The 21272-nt window shown below is 39.3% G+C and overlaps 1 protein-coding gene and 1 long non-coding RNA gene across 4 annotated transcripts in view; one reads left to right on the top strand and one right to left on the bottom strand.

Moving 5' to 3' along the window:
- Positions 1-19795, top strand: part of SYT9 (synaptotagmin 9) — a 67606-nt gene extending 47811 nt beyond the window's left edge. Inside the window, exons 4-8 of one of the 3 annotated variants that reach the window (XM_064163799.1) lie at positions 11071-11191; positions 12175-12346; positions 12993-13122; positions 13660-13816; positions 15042-15093. In XM_064163799.1, the coding sequence (XP_064019869.1) occupies positions 11071-11191; positions 12175-12346; positions 12993-13122; positions 13660-13767 (531 nt within the window). In that variant the 3' untranslated portion in view covers positions 13768-13816; positions 15042-15093. Of the gene's footprint in view, positions 1-11070; positions 11192-12174; positions 12347-12992; positions 13123-13659; positions 13817-15041 lie in introns of those variants that run through there. The other 2 variants (XM_064163797.1, XM_064163798.1) reach the window with 2 other exon arrangements.
- Positions 1-21272, bottom strand: part of LOC135186231 (uncharacterized) — a 240152-nt gene that overhangs the window by 153203 nt on the left and 65677 nt on the right. The gene's annotated exons all lie outside the window — the stretch shown is intronic.

The following is a 21272-nucleotide window of genomic DNA, read 5'->3' as shown; positions in this document are numbered from 1 at the left end:
AAAGGCATCACTCTTCAGTGGTGAGCTGTTTTTCTGAGAACAAAGCTAAAGGAATGGTGGCAAAATTGACAACCTGACTAAAAGCTTTCTCGTTAAGATTTATCAGTCCTGAGTTTACTACTTTTTACAACAGAGATCTTCATTTTATATCACTTATATATCAGTTAATATCACTTATATATCATTTGATTTCTCCTCATGCACAGACATTTCTCTAAACTTTTGGAAAGAAATATGTGTCTAATGTCTCCTGAAGAAATCCAACAGGCCACTGCAGCATCACTTTGTGCTTGTCTGGTTAGGAACAAATGAGAAACACATACAAACCTCCAAATTCTGCACCCACCCTTGCAAATGCTGAAAGGCAATTTGCACTACACACTCAAATTCTAGAATTATAGATGTGGTGAGTTCTGCAGTTAGCCTCACTGAAATTGCTGGAAGTATTTACAGGGACAAATGAAGCATACAGTCATTTGCAGTGTCTGAGCCTTCCTGTGTCTGCCGAGGAGAGAATTATAATGAGTATTTCCCACCATGTACTCTAGTGAAGTGACAGGCTCAAATGACTAGACTGCATTAGCAATGGCTGTGGTATCATGGCATTTTACATGTTTCTGACACTTCATTGCTTGATTAAGCACCTTGCTCTAGTTACTTAAGAAAACAGTACTCAGAAGCTACAGCTTACCTTAGTGAATGCTTAATCATTCACTACTCCTTTAATCAGACAAACTCAAAATTAAAGCTACATACACCATCTGGAAGAAGATTTCTGACTAGTGATGGCATCTTGCTTGTAATGGGCAGGGAAGCAGAAAACAACTGACAGCTGGAGTTTTTCACAGTTGATTATATGAACTATTGGGATAAAATTTCCTACTCAGATTCTTGGGACAAATCTGGCATCTTAAAAATAGCAGTTTATCATAACATTAGAAAACCTAACCTCGCTTGCCAAGCAACCAATTACTAACAGGCACAGTACAAGTGGCTGAAATCCACCACTCCTCCTACTTAACATTCCCTTTTTGATTTCCTGAAGTAAAAATATTTTAAAAGGTGCAATGAACAGGAGATCATCAGTATCATGCAGTATCTAGTATTTTCTATTCATAAAGAAACTGCTGTCCAAATACTATGACAGATTAAGAGAGCAAAAGAACAATTCCCCATGCTGTATTTTATGCATCTGTTTCCAGACTTCATCGAACTCTTTATGTGTTGTCTTTTTTAAAGTATGCTGGGGTTTAATCAACCATCTAATTTATGTTATGATAACTCTTCTGAACAACCTCAACATAAAATAAATATGTATATGTATGCAGCAGAAGGAAACAAAAGTGTGCACAAAAAAGTCAGGCTTTGGTTTTGAGCCCCCTAGAGAGTTATTTATGATTTTCAGAAGAAAAGAATCACTTTAATGAAAACCTTTCAATGTCTGTACTCCAATGAGCACAGAATCTTACAGTAAATACTAATCTAACAATAAACTTCATTCTGTTGAGACCACAAGGTTTTATGCAGGCAGCAATCAGTAGTACTTGGTATGAGATCTTGACTCTACTGTAAAGTCAGAGAGAGAGCTCACACTGAATCTCAGATTTCATCCATATTCTCTTGCTATAGAATGGAAATAGTATCATATAGAAGAAACAAAAAGCCCCATGAAATAATGCAAACACATAACTTGAGATGTACAACAGGAAATCCACTGGAAGAGCAGGAAAAGCAAATTTACCATTCTTTTATTTCTGCAAAATAAATGCATGACATTGACCTGCTCAGCAAAGACATGAATCTACTCTTCTTCCCCCTCCCCTAAAACTTGCTGGCTAAAATACAAGGGAGTTATCAAATCTGACCCTGTAGAAAGCAGAAAGAAATCTCTCCATGAGAAAGTACCTTGGTTCTACATCCACATTTTTGGCTTTTGACTGGCTGCAGCCGTTCTAATAGAACGAAACCAGCACAGATTATGTTCCCTCAAGGTTTCTGCAGCAAGCATCCCCAACCCATTCCTTTCAGTAGGTCAGCAGTGATTCTCATTTGCCAGCTCCTGTCTAAATTTGTTACTTTACTCAGGAAAATGTCATCATTCTTGGGAAAGCCATGAGAAACACTTAGTTCAAAATAAAGCTTTTATTATAAAACAATCAAGCTTTTCAGCCTATCTAACCAGCAGATGCTGACTCTGTTCACCCCTATCCAGCCAGTGTCTTGTTCTTCACAAAATGCAGTTTCCTCAGGAAACCTCACAGTTCTTCTTTTCAGACAGTCTTGCTTCAGAATTTATGAGTCAAGATGGTCAGGAATTAACCACACTAAATTATTTTGAAATCATACTTCCCAAAAAATGGAAGTGGTGTCTTTTTTAGGTGTCAAATTGAGTAGCCAGAATCAGCGATCACTCTCAAAATAATGAAGAGTCCTAAAGTGAACTCATCATTTAGGACAAGTCAGCTCACAACTCTGATTCGATTTCAAAAGCATCAAATTACTCCAACTAATGAAACTGAAAATTTGAAAAGGCATCTAAGTGACTGTGAGATGTCCATTAGTAAATCACTCACAGACTTTCCAAAAATGCTCTTTTTTTTTCTATCCAGAGACTAGTATGTACTTAATAACACCTGTTATTCTGAACATAATCATAACTTTAGTGCAGGCAAAAGTCTGGGCAGCTCACTGGACTCCTCTCACACAAATGCACATGATGCCACGAGGAAGAGACTAAGACACAGAAAACAAAATTCTCTCTTGAGGTATATTTCACCTGTAGCATGTAAAACAAGTTAAAAGAAAAGTCTTCTAAGAGAAGGAATTCTTATTGACTCCCTTTTTGGACTTAATGTACCAAAGCAATTCTATATTTAGTGCTTTCTTTGTCTCACATCTTACACTACTCTCTGTACATTCTTTTAAGAGGGAAAAAAATGCTCCTTAAAGTCAGCCTAAAACTCCCTGCAGTACACATCTAAATATAATAGGGAGGCTGAAGTATTTCTGACAAAGTATCTCAGAAAAAGAGCTGTTATCACACTCTACACAATCACATATTCCTGTTCTCACCCTGTAAATACCTGGTTGATGCACTTAATTTTAGAGTCTGCACTTTCTAAAATGTATTTATGCCTTCTTCCTTCCCTCTGGCTTCCTCGGTTATCATTTCTATGTTAAAGCTGTTTTTTTCTTTACAGCCCCTAAGTAGATGTAGTACTGGATTTGTAAACAGCCTAGCAGCTTCAAGATTGAAATATTTTATTTACTTGCAAGGTAGGTGAACGAAGCACAGCAACGGCATAAATTCTCCTTCACCAGATCTACATAGCTTAAGTGTCCTAGTGGTCACAGTCCAGAACTGTCTCTGAAGAAAACAATAGCTGGATTTACACGAGCCTTTGGGCAGCACAGCAATTAAGATATGCAGAAACACTGAAATGTTCCTGGCATTGCTTAAGAGAAGTGGTAAATGTAACCCCCTGTTGATACCTCACCACATATTCCATGGCCTTGACTGAGGAAGCGAGTCAAGGAGGTTTGCCCTGCAAGCTGGATGCCAACAAGCACACTGGCATGTTACGCAGTCAGCAATACTGCATAGCAGTCTGTTACCAAACTGTCAGTAGCATCTCTGGGAGGAAGCAGAAGAGCCTACATTCTCCCCTGTGTTTCACAAACTACCCAGAAAAAACCCAAACACCAAAAATCCAGCTTCTGTCCTGACTGAAATGTGAGTTTTGCTTGTACATGGTTTGAGAAATGCAGGGTAGAAGCAGTTCTGTGTTTCATGCTTATGGAATGATATTGTTATCATTAACCTTGTTGCCATTCTCAACATAGAGTTTGGCATTAGCTTTTTATTTCTTGGTATATTTCAATATATTATTTAGACCATTCTCTTTCTCATATCAACTTCTTAAAATCATAGAGCAGAATTTTACTTAAGATTAATATTAGATTCAGATTTATAACAATGGCTTTTATTACCCTATGCTCAGCCTGAGTAGCAAGGAAGTCAGTACAGAGCAGCTGATATAAGTATAATAAATATATCCACAAAACACTCTAAGTGCTTATGCAGACTGAAAAGAGTATGTTTTTTTTTCCCCAGACATTGTGACTCTCTCCATCTTTTTTTCAGCACTACCCAGGTAGTTAGTTTTTCTCCTTTTCAGAATGTGATCAGAGTGCATGATACAAAAGGCATAACACAAAATGCCTACCCTGAGAACAACAATGCTGAGGAAAGGTGAGGAACTGTCAGTAGGGCCCAAAGCTTTAATATCCCACTTCAGCAGCATGTCTATAGTAGCCTTTTTTATACAGAAGGGTCACTCTGTGTGACTTTTAACGTTAAGACTGTGTCAGCAGGACAGCAGGACACAAGGACTGGCTTCTCCAAGGACTAGAATGCTAGAAGCAGCAGGGGATCCTGCTGCTGCTGCTGGACAGAACCTTACCAGCCAAGTCCCATCCCACTTCCCCATCAGGCAAATAGGGCAGGCTAGGGAACAGAGGGGCAGCCTCTGCTGTCAGCCAGTTCCCTGGGCATTGTTGAAGCCTGGCCAGGACATGACACCATGGATGGGTCCAGCTCCATAGGGCCTGTGGCCAGGCAGATCAGGTCTGCAGGAAGATGGAGACCAGTATCCAATAGTGTCATTGGTGCAGGGAGCAACAGTAATGGGCTGGGCTGGGCTGAAATGGTAACCTAGTCCTTAGGTGGAGTGAAGGACCCGGAGGGATGGTCAGGGCCAGCAAGGCTTGTTAATGCCCTTGGAGCCCTGACATGCTGATTGCTTTCAGTCCCTGTGCAGAAGCAGAGAATTCAGTGGAGTTGAAACAGAGCATCTTCTGATTTTTCAGTGAAGCTGTAAGTTCACAGGCAGCTATTGCAACTCAAGGTAGAGTGAAAGGTCAGTCCATTAATCTGCATACAGATTTAGTCTAAATTGACATTTTTATTTTAGTGCAGTAGGAAAAAATATTAATAAGCCAGACATTTTGGATTGAAATATTTTGATCAGTTAACATATTTTTAAAACCAGCTTCCTCTCTTGCAATTTTTCTTGGAGAGATTTTCATTATTAGTGGGATATTGGCATAACTAAACACTACTTTCCACATATGTCAGAATGGAAGCAAGAGGTAACTGGCAAATAATTCATGATGGGAATCATTTTTTGTATTAGAACGGATTTGCTGCTTCATTTTCTTCAAGCTCACATGTGCCTAGAGACAGTGAACACTTAACAAGTAATTTAGCCTTCCCTTCTTACAAGCTAGCATTTAGCCTTGAAACCATGAGGGTTCGTTTTCTCCTCTCTTTTCACCTGCATGATCCTCATCAAGAGTTTTCTTCTAAGTCAGCAAGGCTGACCCACCCAGAGTAGCTTCTGCCATCAGATACTGTGCGAGACACTGCCATTAACCTCTGGTTTTCTTTGAGGTTTTTTCAATCTTGGTATTTCAGACCAAAAAAAAACAACTGAGGTCTGATCCACATCAGTTACAGCCTGCTGAAAAACTGCTAACTTTGAGATGACAGATACTGATGGACATTCATCAAAACCTTAGTCCTCACTTTGGGAAATGACTGCCTGTTTTCCCTGATTGCACTGGCAGATTATTGTTTCTGAAACTGCCCTCTGTGTGCCTGACCTACTCATCCTTCCCTTTTTGCCCTCGCAGAACAGTAAAACTCTTTAAGTTTCCCAGCTGAAGCTCTCTCTTGCATTTCCTTTTGGGAAAACAGTTGCGCTACACCATTTATTCTTCCGTAGAGCAATTTATATTTCATTGCTGTTCCCAAGTATGTCAACATTTCTAAAGTGCCATTGTCTTCTTTTCAGAGGGAAAGGTTTCAGTCAGCTCTGTGCTGAAGTAGTCTCTTTCAAAGGCTGAGCATTGTGGAATCAAACTCACCCTCAAGAGGCTTCTCTTTCAAAAGACTTTTGAAGCACAATACCAAAGGCAGTAAGCTGTAAACAGTGACAAGGTGTGCTACACTGAAGTGAGATATACTGGTAGAAAGGGAGGAGAAATTCTGTCCACCTCACTTGTAAACTTATGCCTTACAGGTTACGACATTTTCACTTTCAAATATTAAATCAGAAAGGGGCTATTATTTTCTCTGGCTCTGGGTAGTTTTCCCTACCCTACATACAACCCAACCCTGTGCCCCCCAGTAACAATGCAAGTGATAAAAAGCAGCCTGCGATGCTTGGAAAAGAAGAGCCAGGACAGCCCTTTTTTGTATTATTAATTCTATATCTAACTTTGCAGCTTTAGAAAGCAGCAAGCCATAGAACTGCAAAAAGCAGCTAACAAATCAAGATAATTTTCAGAGGTATAGTTTAACTTGCAAAAATAAAGTTTCATTAACTTCCTTCTCTGACCAACAATGCCACCTAGCAAGCCTTCAGAAAAAACTCTGCACATTCTTTCCTCTTCTTACTCACTGTTGAGGAAACTAAAAATTACTTATATTAACTTTATACAGAAGTTCTATTTCCAGAGTGCCTCATTTCTGCTTTTTTCCTGTGAAACCAGCTTCTGATACACACACAAACAGCACAAGTGCTCCAGCTTTTCCAGTCACGTCTCTACTAATTCTCATTAGCTCAATTCAGACTATCTCCCCACTTTGTCATTTTCGTTTGGAACAAATTAAGATGATATCTCTATCTCAACAGCTAAAGGATAATGCATTAGATTCACTCTTAGGCCCAGATTCAGCAAAGCACTTTAGTTGTTGGGAATCGAAAATCTATGTAAAGGGTTTGAAGCCAGTAAAATCTACAGGACTTAAACATTTAAGTTTAAAAGCAAGTAGTGTGAAGTTTATCTTTACTGAATGGAAGCTTTTATAAAGTAAGCATCTTATTACAGAATAATTTATCAATAAAGTCTTGAAGAACTCAGTAAGAGCAAATATATACTGTAAATGCACTTAGACAACCAAGGACACTATGCAGCTAACCAATTGGGAAGGCAGTTTCAGTTAATCACTGCCGTCCTATTTATAGGGTATAAATGATGACAGTGGAAATGTTGTGTTGGGTCTTTAGAGATAAGTGCATTGGCTGCCTACAGGAAAGGGCCTCAAGTCCTTGACTTGCTAAGGACACAGTGGCAAGAGCAATTTACCTCTGTGTTCTTAAAGACAGTATCTGGATTAATTCTAATCTATACGATTCTAGCTACCTGCCTTCTAAAGATACTTGACTGACTGGCACAACACAAAGTTGTGTCTGGAGAATCCTCTTATGTGGACTGCAGTGATCTGTCTTAAAGAAAAGCAGTAATGACACAAGGATGATGGAAACAGGAGAGTTAAAAAAAAATCCATATCAAAAGATCTTCAGGCTCCGAAGTGGAGACAGAGGATATCTTATCTGCTGGATACTTTACTTTGGATGTCTTTATATAGGAGTTGTCAAGATGCTGGCCAAAACTATGAGTAAGTTAATCATAATAGCTTTCCACAATCCAGTCAAAGTTACTATAGACAAAGATGTACTACTCTGGTATAGGAATAAGAATGTATAAACTCCTCAGTACCTTGAAACCTTTTTCAACAGTTAGCAATTTTAAAAGAAATAAGGAAGGGCACCACTGCCTGCAAGTGTTCCCATTAAGTTAGGTTGATGAGATGCATAGCAATGCATCCGAGCACTGCACAATCCATAATTAGCATTGTTTTTGCAACATACTAGAAGAGTAAAAAAAGCAGTGTCTGTCTTTTTATAGATGAGGAACAGAGGAACCTGGTATAATTGAGACATATGCTTTAATTAGAGTGGCACAGGCACTGTGTGATAGCAGGCCTATCGCAGCTTGTCTACTCCCAAAATACAAAACACAAGTTTCAGAAGAAACGGGCACAGAACTTACAGCTGCCTAATTTAGGGACAGCAGAATATTCTCCTAGATCAGAGGCAAAAACAGAACTTGTAACCTCTTATTTGTATTCTTTCCTTCCATCCCTTGCTGTCTCTTTTGCATGATTTTGCATACCAGTTCTCTGCACTCAAAGATATTTGTAAGAAGGGAGAGGAGAAATCTGATCCCAAATGCCATCTCCATTTGTCAGAAACACCCAAACTACCAGGTAACTTGAAGGGTTTCACTGAGAAGGTTTGATCCAGCTTGAGCTTAAGGCAGCCTTCAAGAATCAAAGGTGAAACAGCTTAAGGGCCCATTGTCACAGCTCCCTTTAAGATGGCACATCTCCCTGTTTAACATGCTCAGTTATACTGACCTAGAGCACCAGCATGGAATTACTGGTACAGTGCTACGGAGTGATTTATCCTGCAGGCTAATGAAATTAATGATTTTTAATTCCATCAATACTGTGTGACTAAAGAAAAACAAAGTAATAACATTACTATTAGAATTCAGCATTTAAAAAGATACTCATTTTATGTTAATTTCACTAGAGGGAATCCAGAAATGTTTTCTTGGAAAGGCAAGAAAATAAACCTTTAGGTAGAAGCCACTGAAAAGTATTCAAATATTATTTTTGTGATATACCAAGTATTTCCACCAGACATGGAGCAAGAAGGAAGCCCAGAATTAGGGCTGTCCTGGTTGCACTGTCACATACACAGTATGGTACTGCCAGCACACTTAGACACAAATTTGGAATGTACAAAATGCAGGAGTTGACAACCTACAATATTATGAAATCTTTTCCTAAGCAGGAATTTCAGAATGTCTCTGGCAGTGTAATATTTATATTACCACATTTTGTTAAGCATCCATAGTAACACATAAGTATTCACCTCAAACAGAAGCATAATCCTTGCAGAAGATGCTACCCTCTGTGCTTGTTAATTCTGTTCCTTAGAGCTGTTTAACACCTTTAGTACAATCCATGGCTTAAGCCATGTAGGTCAGTGGTTTTAAATTAGCAAAGATGTGCAACAATCCTCTTTGTGTTTCATAGACCTTGGTTTTGTCAAGAAAGAGAATTTACAGTAAGGATCTGTGTTTGCTGGATGCAATGGTCATGCCTGTGACACCACTGATCTCTAGTCTGGGGATTTTGCTTGTTCCACTGTGGTTATCCAAACAGATGAACACAAGCATGCAAACTCTGTGGTACAGTCATGGTTTGTGGTACTCCCATTAAATTGGACCTTGAAGTCCCAACAGCAAGATTGACAATGTTTAGAAGAATTCAAAACGTTGCTTGTTTGATTATAGAAAATAGGGGTAAGCAGGCTGGAATAGCCAATGCACTGGGAAAAGCTCACTCTTAGAAGATCCACCCTGCCAAAACAAAAAAACCCTCACTTACAAATAACCAGTGTTATAGCTACTTGCAAAGGGTGCTGTAATTGATGATTACCTACATATCAAACTAAAAGCATGAGAAGACAGAGCTTCTTTTTGAGACTGAGAAAAGCACTTGCATGTCTCTTTCCTGCCGCTGCCTGCAAGCTTCCCTTTGAAGGGAAGTCGTAGCTGGATGACTTACTAACATTGGCTTATGAGCAGCCTGAATCTCTTATCTGTGATCCATTGCCACAACACCTACAACTTCTAGAACTGGAAATGACCAAAGAATCACACACTCTTTCCAGTTTACCAAGGCCTTTTCCTGGATAAAGCTCAGTGCAGTTCTGGAAAAAGCATAACCAAGTATCACTGTCATTGCAGCATTTGCTAAAGAATACATCATTGGACAGGGGAGGATTAGTTTTCAAACGTAAGGCAAAGGCTGTGGATCAGTATGTTATGGTATAAATCCTAACATTACATTTAACATGTGATCTGTTCCTTCCTAACAAGTTCATTTCTGCAAAGTTAACATGTTGAAATTTGTGTCTAAAACAATGGTACAGTAAATCTTACTTATGAACCTAGTGCTAAGAACTGATGAATGATTTTTAAATGTTTGTTCAACATGATCAAGTCAGGTAGTAAAATGTTTACAGTACTCACACAATGAATTGTCTAGTTGCCAGGTGAAGCACTGGCATTGAATGCAGAGTGATGTGGCTGTGGTTGATGACATACAAGAATAGCAAGATACACAGTTAAAGCAACAGGTACCTCATGGCCTTCTTTGTGGTCAGGGAAAACCTGAGTAATTCATGAGTGCTACCTTCTCCTAAAAGTTTGTGATCAGTTCATGAAAAATAACCTTTGAAACAATATCTCCCAGAGTGACACATCCCCCCAGATTGCCCAGAGGTGGCTTCACTCAATAATTTCTTGTAATGGTTATGCAATTCTGCTGTCCTCAGAGTTGTAGCACATGACAGAATTCTACAGCTAAGTACTTCAACACCTCAGAGCTGGGCAAGTACACTGATGAAGCTGTTCTTCCTCACAAGGGGAAGGATAAGGGAAATCATTGCTTCCTGTTCTGCAGGTTTTAGGTATTGAGCTCCAGATGAACATGGGAAAAAAAACAGAGATGACTTACTCCTCCTGTAGTGTTAAGTGCAGGTGTTAGCCAAGAGAAATTTCTCCTGAATGTGCTGAGATCAATTTAGCCTATAGGACCTCACCTTCTCAAACAACACTTTAATCCTCTCACTGTCAGAATGAGTCATTAAGACAGAGTTTGTTACAGAAGGTCTGCTTCCAAGTATGAGCCAGCAAGAGACACTAAACAGGCTGAGTCATACCAGCTCTATTGACACTATCATAGTCTTTATTAGCTTTTCAGCTATCATAAAACACTGATCTTCAGAATGAAAAAGACTACAGTTGATGAAGTCAAGTCAGGGTTAAAAGCTAGTTATTACTGGCAAAGGGCCCATAATAGCAGCTTTTTCCTCCTTTGACAGCATCTCTCCCCACAAGGAAAGGACGTCTGTGAGTACTAGAAACTATAAACACGTTTACATAGAGAACTTTGGTGTCTAGCAACACATGCAGCAACTTTAACCTTTTCTGCAGACAGACACCTGGGTTTTCAGTGTTGTTTCAGAATGAGGATTCTGCTTTTGCTTGCATAACTATAGATCCCCAAAGGTTTATTTTTAATTTTAGCTCCTGTAAGGAAAGTTGTTATTACTGCTTCACATTATCTCTCTTTCCTTCGAACAGGATAATGTGGATCTTGGTGACCTGATGTTTTCACTCTGCTACCTTCCTACAGCTGGTAGACTAACAATTACAATAATAAAGGCAAGAAATTTAAAGGCAATGGATATCACAGGAGCATCAGGTAGGAACTAATGTAATGCTTAATGTGTATTTCTGTCCCATTTCCCTCCTGAAACACATAATTCAACACTTTCAAGCCCAAAAGAGAGAAGAGAGTTTACTGCAGGCTCTTGAGTTACTAGGGTTTGTCAGAAATAAATAGTATATTTTAGTTTGCTCTGTCGCAGCCAACAGTTTAAAATCATTTGTTCTTAAAAAGACAGTGAGATTATTATTTCTAAAGCTGGTGTGATTCAGAATAGCACAAGTTGGCCCAACTGTGTTCATAACACTGGGAATTAGTTTGTGCAGCAGACTGTTTGTTACAGCTATGGCATAGAGGCAGGCTGATCCCCTCTGAAAGTCTCCAAAAGCTACTGAGATAGTATTGCTGTTGTTGGTGTACGGCCAAAACAGTAGTCAACCCAGACTCCTTTCAGCAACCCTTCCAAAATCTGATGATGAAACTAATTTAAATGAGTTCACAGGTGACTTTTAAATACTAGCAGGGAATTATATAGCTTATAGAAAGGAGCTACAAAGAAATAGCTTTTTTACTACATTCAGGATTCTAAAAATAACGATAAATCTCTTGCAAAGTGGAAGCCACTAACTGTTACACATGTGTAACCATACATCACTAAATCCCACTGTGCAAAATATTGTTGTCTTCTGTCTGCCCTATAAATCTGTGCAAGTAATTAGGCTGTTATAAATAGGCTATACACAGGCTGTTGTATAAAACAGTCACATATAACATGCTTCAGTGGACATTTTAATGCCCTTAGACAAGTCAGTACGCAACAAGGAGATTCTTGAACCTATGTCGTTCATTATAAGTAGTCAACCAGGTAAAGCCTTCAAAGTCCAGTGCCTCCCAAGCATTCCATGGTAATACAGAAGCTCAAATTCCAGTCAGGTCCAGATGACTAGCTCTGCACGCAGGTATGGGCTTGCTTAAAAAACAACAAAAGAAAGCCAACACTATTCTTATGATTCACACAGATCCCTACGTGAAGGTTTCTTTAATGTGTGAAGGAAGGCGACTGAAGAAAAGGAAGACTTCCACCAAGAGGAATACCCTTAATCCTGTTTACAATGAAGCCATAGTCTTTGACGTCCCTCCAGAAAACATTGACCAAATTAACTTGTCGATAGCAGTTATGGATTATGATCGGTGAGATACCTGTAGCTGTAAAGTAACACCATCTAGTGCCTTATCAAATCTTGCACAGTAAATTTGCATCCAGAAACAAAGTTAATCTTTTTCTTTTTCCCCCAGTAAATGGAAGTGAATGTTGCATTGAGTTAGGTAGAAGACTAAATTTTTTTTTTATAGTTAGGCAGAATTTTCTTTCTAAATTTTAAAATATAGATTTGCATCCTTAAGCAACATAATTAAGCTGCACATATGTCTGTCAGAACTGAACCATAAGCAGAGAGTCCACGCACTGATGTTTTGTTTGTGCACAATTATGCTCTTCCCCTTAGACACCTGCCTTCATTTCTAAAACTGTAGCTTAGAGTTTATTTGTATCTGCAACTAATTATACAACACAGACAAAGAACATTTTCCAATCCCCATGCAAAAAGAGGAAACGAGTGCACAGAGACACACAGTGTATGCTAGAGTGGGGAGATGTTAAATTGTTCTGCTTAGTGGGAAACGCAGAGAGCAAACCTATGTATTTTAGAGTTCGCTGGATTTGCCAGGCAAGAATTCATTCTAAAAACCTGTGATTAATGTTTCCAATGAAATATGTAAATAGCATGGTTCTAAAGGTAAAATGTTAAGAAAAAATTATTATGGAACATTTTCACAGTGTAGGTCACAATGAGGTCATTGGAGTATGTCAAGTAGGCAACGACGCGGAAAGTCTGGGTCGCGACCACTGGAACGAAATGCTGTCATACCCTCGGAAACCTATTGCTCACTGGCATCCTCTTGCAGAGGTAAGACTTTTACTTCTTGCTTCCTCATTACTATAATTAAACTATTCTTCCATATGCTATTAAAAGTTGGATTAAATTTTATGAACAAACCCAAGATCCACATGAATGCACTAAATCCTAGCAAAGGGCTCAGAAAGTCAAATATGTGCACATTACATCTGCTCCTTTTAATTTTAGGCAGACAGAAATTAATTAGTGCCTTTAATATATACCTGAAAACACCAAACATTATACACTGGATTAAAGGTTTGGTTTTGATTTTTGAGTAAGATCCTGGGCAACTTTCACTTATAAAGATATTCACCTTGCTTGCAGAACAACCAAGACCTATTTTTTACATATAATAACTTCATTTGACTTCTCTTGTAACAATATATCACCTGTGCTACTAGCACATCTCCAGGGATGCCTAACTGCGCTAAAAACCCACAAACATTTAATGTCTCTGCAGATCTGAGGTGCTGATAAGAAGCAACAGAGTCAGAAAAGCTTTTCGAGGTTGCTATGGGTTCTTTTGTTTTGTTTTGTTTTCTTTAGGGCCCTATTCAGCAGAAATGTTATGCAGCTCTTCTGCGCTTGGATGGCTGCCGAAGAGGCTTCCTCACACTTTTAACCTATTCAGCAGAAATTTGGCATTCCTGTTGAACTCTTTCTTAGCCATATCCTCAGGGACTATTCCACAGAGTCCAGTGGGGTAAAGATGTCCTTTCAATCCCTCTGTCTAATCCTCCCCCCAACACAAAGTACTGATCCTGATTCATGAGACACAAAAAATCCTCAAAGGTCTAACTAAATTGCTTTGTAAGAGTTACCATTACTTACTTCTACTGTTGCTATCACTGGCTAGTCAGGCAGCAAACCCAGTCCAAAGGAACTGCTATGTTTATGAACAGCCACAATGTTACCTCCACTGATGAAAGACTGGAAAGACCATAGCATTCACATCAAGCCACAAATGAGACTTGTGCTAGTGGGAGGTGTCCCTGCCTATGGCAGGGGGTTGGAAGTGGATGAGCTCTGAGGTCCCTTCCAACCATTCTATGATTCTAGGAAATCTGTGGCCGTGGCACTTGGGACATGGTTTAGTGGCCATGGTGGTGCTGGACTGGATGCTCTTAGAGGGCTTTTCCAACCCATGCAATTCTGTGAAATATATAGAGGCAGGAAGTTCTCACTCTGAGTATATTTTATGCATCAGAATGCAGCCATGTTACTAGAAAGCAAATAAGGACTTTACCTGCTTGGCTGTAAGCACTAACCCTAGGCATTTTCATAAATAAATGTTGGATGATAGGAAGATGCTACAAAATGGCAAAAAACACCATAGCCTTGCCCTGTATCCATGAGCAATTACATGTACAGGTGCCTGGAGACCACAGTGGCGCAGTTTCACCAGAGTGATGTTTCAGTGCTCACAAGCACTGTGCCTTTTCAGAGCATGGGTGCTGCCAACATGCAAGTTAAGCTCCAAAAGAACATCCAGCAAAGTGAGTGAGCTCTGCCTATACGTTTGTGCCCTCAATGACAAGCTAGCTACTGGCTGAAATGCCACACTTGGAATGCCTACCTGTGCATTTGGGAACCAGGTTTAGAAAATACATCACCGAGCTCTCAGCTGTAGCCAAGCACTGATAGGAGTGGCTTGATAAATCATGTGAGTAGTGTTAATGGTTACTATTTCCCAGAAAATGAGAAGAGTGTCTTAGCAGAGGTTGTCTACATCTGTATATCCAACCTGTCCTCCCTCTTTGATAAATTTTATTGCAGCCAGATCCCACAATTAGGTTTTGACAGCTCTTCCCTTTTTACAGGCATCCTGTTCTTTTCATACATGCCTGGCTAACTTCTTTAGATTTCATTACTGTGGATTTCTTTTCATGTCACTGAGCTAAACAGAGACATATTTTTTTCCTTCCCAGGAATCAAGTGGGGGAGGGTGTCCAGCGCATCCAGGCTGTGCAGAGAAATATATACACAGTATATCATTTTGGCTCCTGAATCAGGATTAGACTCAGCGAGAGCTTCTGGAACCTCTGTGGCCACAGCCATAGGACCTTGAATATTTGCTGAATAGGACCCTCAGTCTTCTACTGTGTGAAGAGCTATTGGTTTCAAGTAGCTTCATGTTATCCATGTGTAGCATTTATTTGCCAGCTGATATTACTGCTACTGATAGATTATCTGTATGGTTGTGAGCATTACCCAAATTCAAGTCAGAACTTCTGTTTGTCAGAAGTAACCAAGGTTGTACAAGCAACATGATAGCAGAGAAAACTAAAAAATATGGGAAGCAACAATGAATACTTTACTTGTATCTGCAGAAAAAGGTGCAGTATTGGCTCTCTAAATATTTTTTTCAAGAATGATTGTCATTGGATATTTATTTTTTAATGACAAGTTGTATCCTCAGTCTCAGTTGGTGCCTACTTTCACCTTTCATGAAAGGATCTTTGAAAAAATCCTGCACATCTGAAAGCCTGAAAAAAAAGTTCAGTTGGGTGAGAACAAGATACATATGGTATTTGTAATAACAGTATGTTCTTTTAGAAACAAGATAACCATCTGTATAATACAGAGGCTGTTAGTCCTCGACCTTTGTAGATGATTTTCAAGTCAATGTTTCTTAGTTGTGTCCATGACCCTGTAAGAAATTGGAAGCATATCACAGGCAGCTATGCTCCATCGTGTACCCAAGCACACAGCTGTGTGCCTGTGCACACACAATGTCATTTGAAAATGCTGCTCCAAATATATACTGCCTGTGAAGACTTCATTAATTGTAGTAGAAGTAACACGTTTGTTTTACATGATGGTATATTGTAAACGCTGACAAATTCTGGCCACTAAAAACAGTCATTAAAAAAATAAAAGCATTTAATTCTTTGATGTGATGAAATCTGTATGCTAGAACAAGAGCCACTGGGATACATTTTGGCCACTTATTTAGCCATGCATGAAGTTCTCTCTTCCTTCAAAATATTCAAGACAGAATTTGGTTCAAGTTTGAGGACTTTTATTTTAAAATGCAAAGTATGGGTATTTTATACCATCTACCTGCTTACTACATACTTACAGGTAAAGAGCCCTGACTTTTATATATACTTCAGATAAGTTATGTGCACACACATCACCTCATGTCTTGAATGTGTTCAGTGCTCACCAAGCATTTTGGTTGTGTAATTTTGCTGACACAAATAAACGTGGACAGAAATATTTGAGATTTTGATCCAAAATCTGGTAAATTTGGTTTATTGCCTATCTTGGAGAAAATCTTGGATCTGTTGTAGATGTGTGCTGCAGCTATAAAGCAGAAGACAAGTACAGTGGTTTTCAAAACTCTCATGCCATGCTATGAAAAAGGCAGCTACCGCATAGAAGAGTACACCTGGCAAAATAACCCTTCAAATCCTGCCCAGGCAAAACTGCAGATGAGTAACTGGACATTTACAAAAAGTGCTGATATAAAGTTGCACTGGCAAAATGATTTCACTACACTTTCATCATCAGCAAGCCACTGATACCATGTTCATATCTGTTCTTGAGTGATGCTCATTTCAGGCACAATCCTGAGCTCTTTTTCCCAAGCTATTTTCCCAGGAGTCAACACAGGATGATTGTTCATGCCTAAGAAGGACCTCTTCCTTTGGAGTACAGTTCTTTAATTTCCTGGATAAACCACTATAAATGCATCCTTGCCTGGAACACAGAGCAGGCAGCTGCATGATTTCCCACTGCAATGTTAACAACAGTAACTGCTATAAAAAGGAAAGCACCAATGCAGTGGGCTTGTTCTGTGTCCATGGAAGAGTGCAGAAACTGTTCTAAAATATGCCTTTAGCTTCTAAAAGGGGTACCAGCTGAAAAGTAATATAATTATAATTGCTAGGGTCATTTTATTACTATACTCCCTCTAATTAACACTCAAGCATCTGGCATCAAGAGAATTATATTGAATAGATTTCTAGTCAAAATAAAAATCTCTGTTCAATAAGCATTTAAGGTGGAATTGAACACACCTCAAAAGGCTTTGGGATGAAGAAGAAAATCTATTTTTTTTATTAAATTCTCCCAATTCTGCTGGCTCATGACTTGCCAACTGCTACTCAGGCTATGGCATTACCATGGACTTACAACAAATATCTGCCTTATCCACGTTGCATATATGGAATGAGAGTTGGTTTCTATATTTGGGTACTTCACTCTTCACCTTTATACTCCATTTAATCAATATTATTCCCTAGAGCTGAAATATTTTCATGTTATAATTCTGGTGGGCCAGTAGACTGCTGCTGTCTTTGGACTAAAGTATAATAATACAACAGCACGCTGGGAAGAACGGAGTATCCACTGCTACAAGATCACCCAGGAACTCAAAGAAAACTAGAATTCCAACACTATTCTGTTGGTTTGGGTTTTTTTTTTTCCTTTCTGAACTATCATTTTCAGAGGCAAATTAGTAGAAAGTTCACAAGAATAATCTCAAAGCTGCAACCTTTGTTTTCATCTTTCCTGTGAATGCATGATTATGCTGTATAACAAGTACCCTAATTCCAAAATCAAAAAGGAAATGCCTTAGAAATGCATCTCAGCAAGATTTTAATCCCACTCCACTCATTAAAAATGTGCTATTAATCTATTAGTTTTAGTTCTCCATAACAGCCACCATTTCAGATGTTGTTTCATTAAAAAGCAGTATCAATGGGAAAGCCTTCCAAGCTACTGACACTGAGGCAAAATACAATGGGCACTTGTGTGATATTCCCATGCCAAAATACTCACAGCACTACCTTTCTGCAGCTGAGTGCTCAAATATTTCTTCATCTGTTCCAACTGAAGTCACATGACATTAAAAGCATTTTTGTTCTCTTGTGTTTCATTTTTCCCTGTAAATAACCCTGGCACTAGACAAACACACATTCATCTCAATTTGGGAAAGCAGGGACTACCCAAACAGAAAGCAAACATGTAGTACGAAAGTCCTAGTGCTCAAACTTCCTGCCAGTGCACTCTTTAGCTGCCTATGCCACTGAATCCATAAAACACCAAAAGCAGTACATATGAGGAACTTGTTATATAGAGGTCAAACTTAAGCATCAGTAGCAAAACTGGTGGTCCAATCCAAAGTGTGACAACAGCAAAAGGCGATGCAAAAACAAAAGAAAATTAAGAGGTTGTTTTAATCTCCCTTTTTTTTGGCTTGAGGTGAGAGTTGTTTGGGCTTTTTTGTTGTTGTCTTTGTGTTTGGTTTCCTTTGTTTGTACACCAAACATGACACACAAGTATACTAACATTACCACCCAAAAATCAGGGTTTCAAGAGATATATTTATATGCCTATCACTCTGTAACATTTGAGCACTGAGGGGATCTATTTGCCATTAAAACAAACAAACAAAGCAACCAACCCGAACAACAACCAAGCGGCAAATTCTCTTTCAGTTTAAAAGCAACAGACAGCAAATGAGAAAGGAGAAAGAGGAGTGGAGATTCAGATGAAAAATCTCTTTCGCCCAGTTGGAAATCTGTCTGAAATTACTGTTAAGGTGTTTTCTTTGAATAGAAAGAAGTGAAAAGATGTAGATGAGGTGAGTCAATCTGAAGTGTGATCAATTAAATGCTTTCTTCCCTTTAGAACAGTGCATTGTCAAATGATTACATCTCAGTATCAAGTGAGAAAACAATGGCTTTCCTATCTAGAAGGAAACAATCATGTAGAGATAGTAATCCACAATACTGTAAAATTTAATAGAAGTTGTCTGTGCTGGAGAAAATGGCATCAGGATATGCTTTGTAACAACATCACCTTGAATCTTGCTGTAGTTAGTGCCAGACCTTGCTTACAACTCTAATTCTGTTCCAAAGTGACAGCCTTACAATACATGAACCAAGCTGTGAATTCTCTTGTAAGGCCACAGCACATTCAAAGCTGAGTAGTTTCAAGAGCTGTGTTTACAATTAACTTCTAGTATGGTGGGTTGGGCAAGGAACTACAGGTGGATGTTTTCCAGAGTCTTGCAGTTCTCTGAGAGGACCTCCATCTTCTTGAAGGTCCATAAAGTGCACTAATCCAGATGGCAGTGACATACACTATTCCAGAAAGATATCATCAGGACAAATCTCAGCTGGTGATGGAACACACACAGCATAGAGGGGAAGAATGACAGGAGGACTTGTAAGCATCTGGGCTGTTTGTTTGGCCTGGATATTTTAGTTCCCCCTTCATTTGCTCAAATGCAGACAAGGTAAACCTGGAATATTTTACTCAGATGCATGCTGGCCAGCTGTCGTTTTTAACATCCATTGCAAAGATGCGTGAAGAGAGGTGTATTGTTTTGATATACTTTTGGGTTTATTAAACACATGAACATTGTACTATAGTTTATTACTTCTTGTTCAATAAATAGTCCTGGTATCTCTATGTTTCATGTCTAATTTTGGAGAGTAGAGCCATACCTGTATCAAGGCTCTCTCAATTAGGTGGGCATTTTGTCTGTTCAGTAGAAATAATGCATGATTCCTTTCACAGTGATGGTTTGAGGGACAAAAAGATTTCTTAATTTTATAATATGTATTACAATCTTCTAAACACAAGTAAAAATGTACTGTGATTTATTTATATAAATCTATCCTGAACAAGTAAGTTTTGATCTTAATAAAAACTCTGTGAGAAATTGTGCAATTGTAATTTATTACTATTATGTATTCAATGTTAAATTCATTTATGAAAGATCAACCAACAGTCAATTTGGATATCTTTTAACTCAAATTTTCTCCATAGATGTTGTGCTTTGATAAAATAAATAAGGCCAGAAAGACAAAGCTGTTAACATAACAGTTACTTTATAGCAGTCAAACAGATTTGGAAAGTTTGGATACTGAAACTTCTTGTTTCATCCTCAGGGCACAATCATTTTTATGGGAAGATTTCAGAGATAGCAAACATTAATTTCACATAGACTGAATATTAACAATACCAAGAAGCTACAGAAGTGCTTCAACCACATGACAGTGTGGTAAATTACCCAAATGACAGATCTGACAGATCTGAGGCATATATTGCAGTCGGAAAATTATTTATCAGAGCAATCATAAAAAACAAGTCTTATGGTTACGCAGCTTCTCTGGGTAAGCTGTTGAGTGTCTCAACACCCTCATAGTAAAGAATTTCTTCTTAAAGCCTAGTCCCAGGTTTAAAACCATTGCTCCTTGTCCTAGCACCACCAAAGTGCCACTTCTGGTAAAGCAAAATGATGTCTGGATGCATTGAATCCCCTTCACTGAGGAGAGGGTGAGGGACCTGGGGCTGTTTAGTGTGGAGAAGAGAAGACTGCGAGGGGATTTAATCAATGTTTGTAAACACCTGAGGGATGGGGGTCAGGAGTGGGGGTCAGGCTCTGCTCACTTGCTCCCTGAGATAGGACAAAGAGCAATGGATGTAAGCTGCAGCAAAAGAGGTTCTGCCTCAACACAAGGGGGAACTTCTTTACTGTAAGGGTCACAGGTCACTGGCACAGGCTTCCAAGGGAGGTTGTGGAGTCTCCTTCTCCGGAGCCTTTCCAGGCCTGTCTGGATGTGTTCCTCTGTGATCTGTGTTAGATTGTATTGTCCTGCTCTGGCAGGGGGGTTGGACTGGATGATCTCCTTGGGTTCCTTTCAACCCCTAACATCTTATGATCATAAACGAGAAAGATGCCAAAGGCCTCTAGTTCAACTTGAAGGCCATATCTATTAACATCAAAGAGAAGTGAATTCTGATGACAACCAGTGACAGAACGAGGGGACAAGATGTGCCAGGGAAGTCTTAAGCTGAGTGTTAGGAAGAAATTCTTTGCAGAAAGAGTGATTTGCTTTGGAATGGGCTGCCCAGGGAGGGGGTTGCTCTCTTCTCTCAGGTGGCCAGCGCCAGAACAAGAGGACACAGCCTCAAGCTATGCCAGGGGAGATTTAGGCTGGAGGTGAGGAGAAAGTTCTTCACTGAGAGAGTCATTGGACACTGGAATGGGCTGCCCGGGGAGGTGGTGGAATCGCTGTCCTTGGAGCTGTTCAAGGCAGGACTGGACGTGGCACTTGGTGCCATGGTCTAGCCTTGAGCTCTGTGGTAAAGGGTTGGACTTGATGATCTGTGTCACTTTAGGCATAAACTCAATGTCT

Source organism: Pogoniulus pusillus, chromosome 24 (assembly GCF_015220805.1).
Source record: "Pogoniulus pusillus isolate bPogPus1 chromosome 24, bPogPus1.pri, whole genome shotgun sequence".
Taxonomy (NCBI): Eukaryota; Metazoa; Chordata; class Aves; order Piciformes; family Lybiidae; genus Pogoniulus; species Pogoniulus pusillus.
This window is presented reverse-complemented; position numbering and strand designations above follow the sequence as displayed.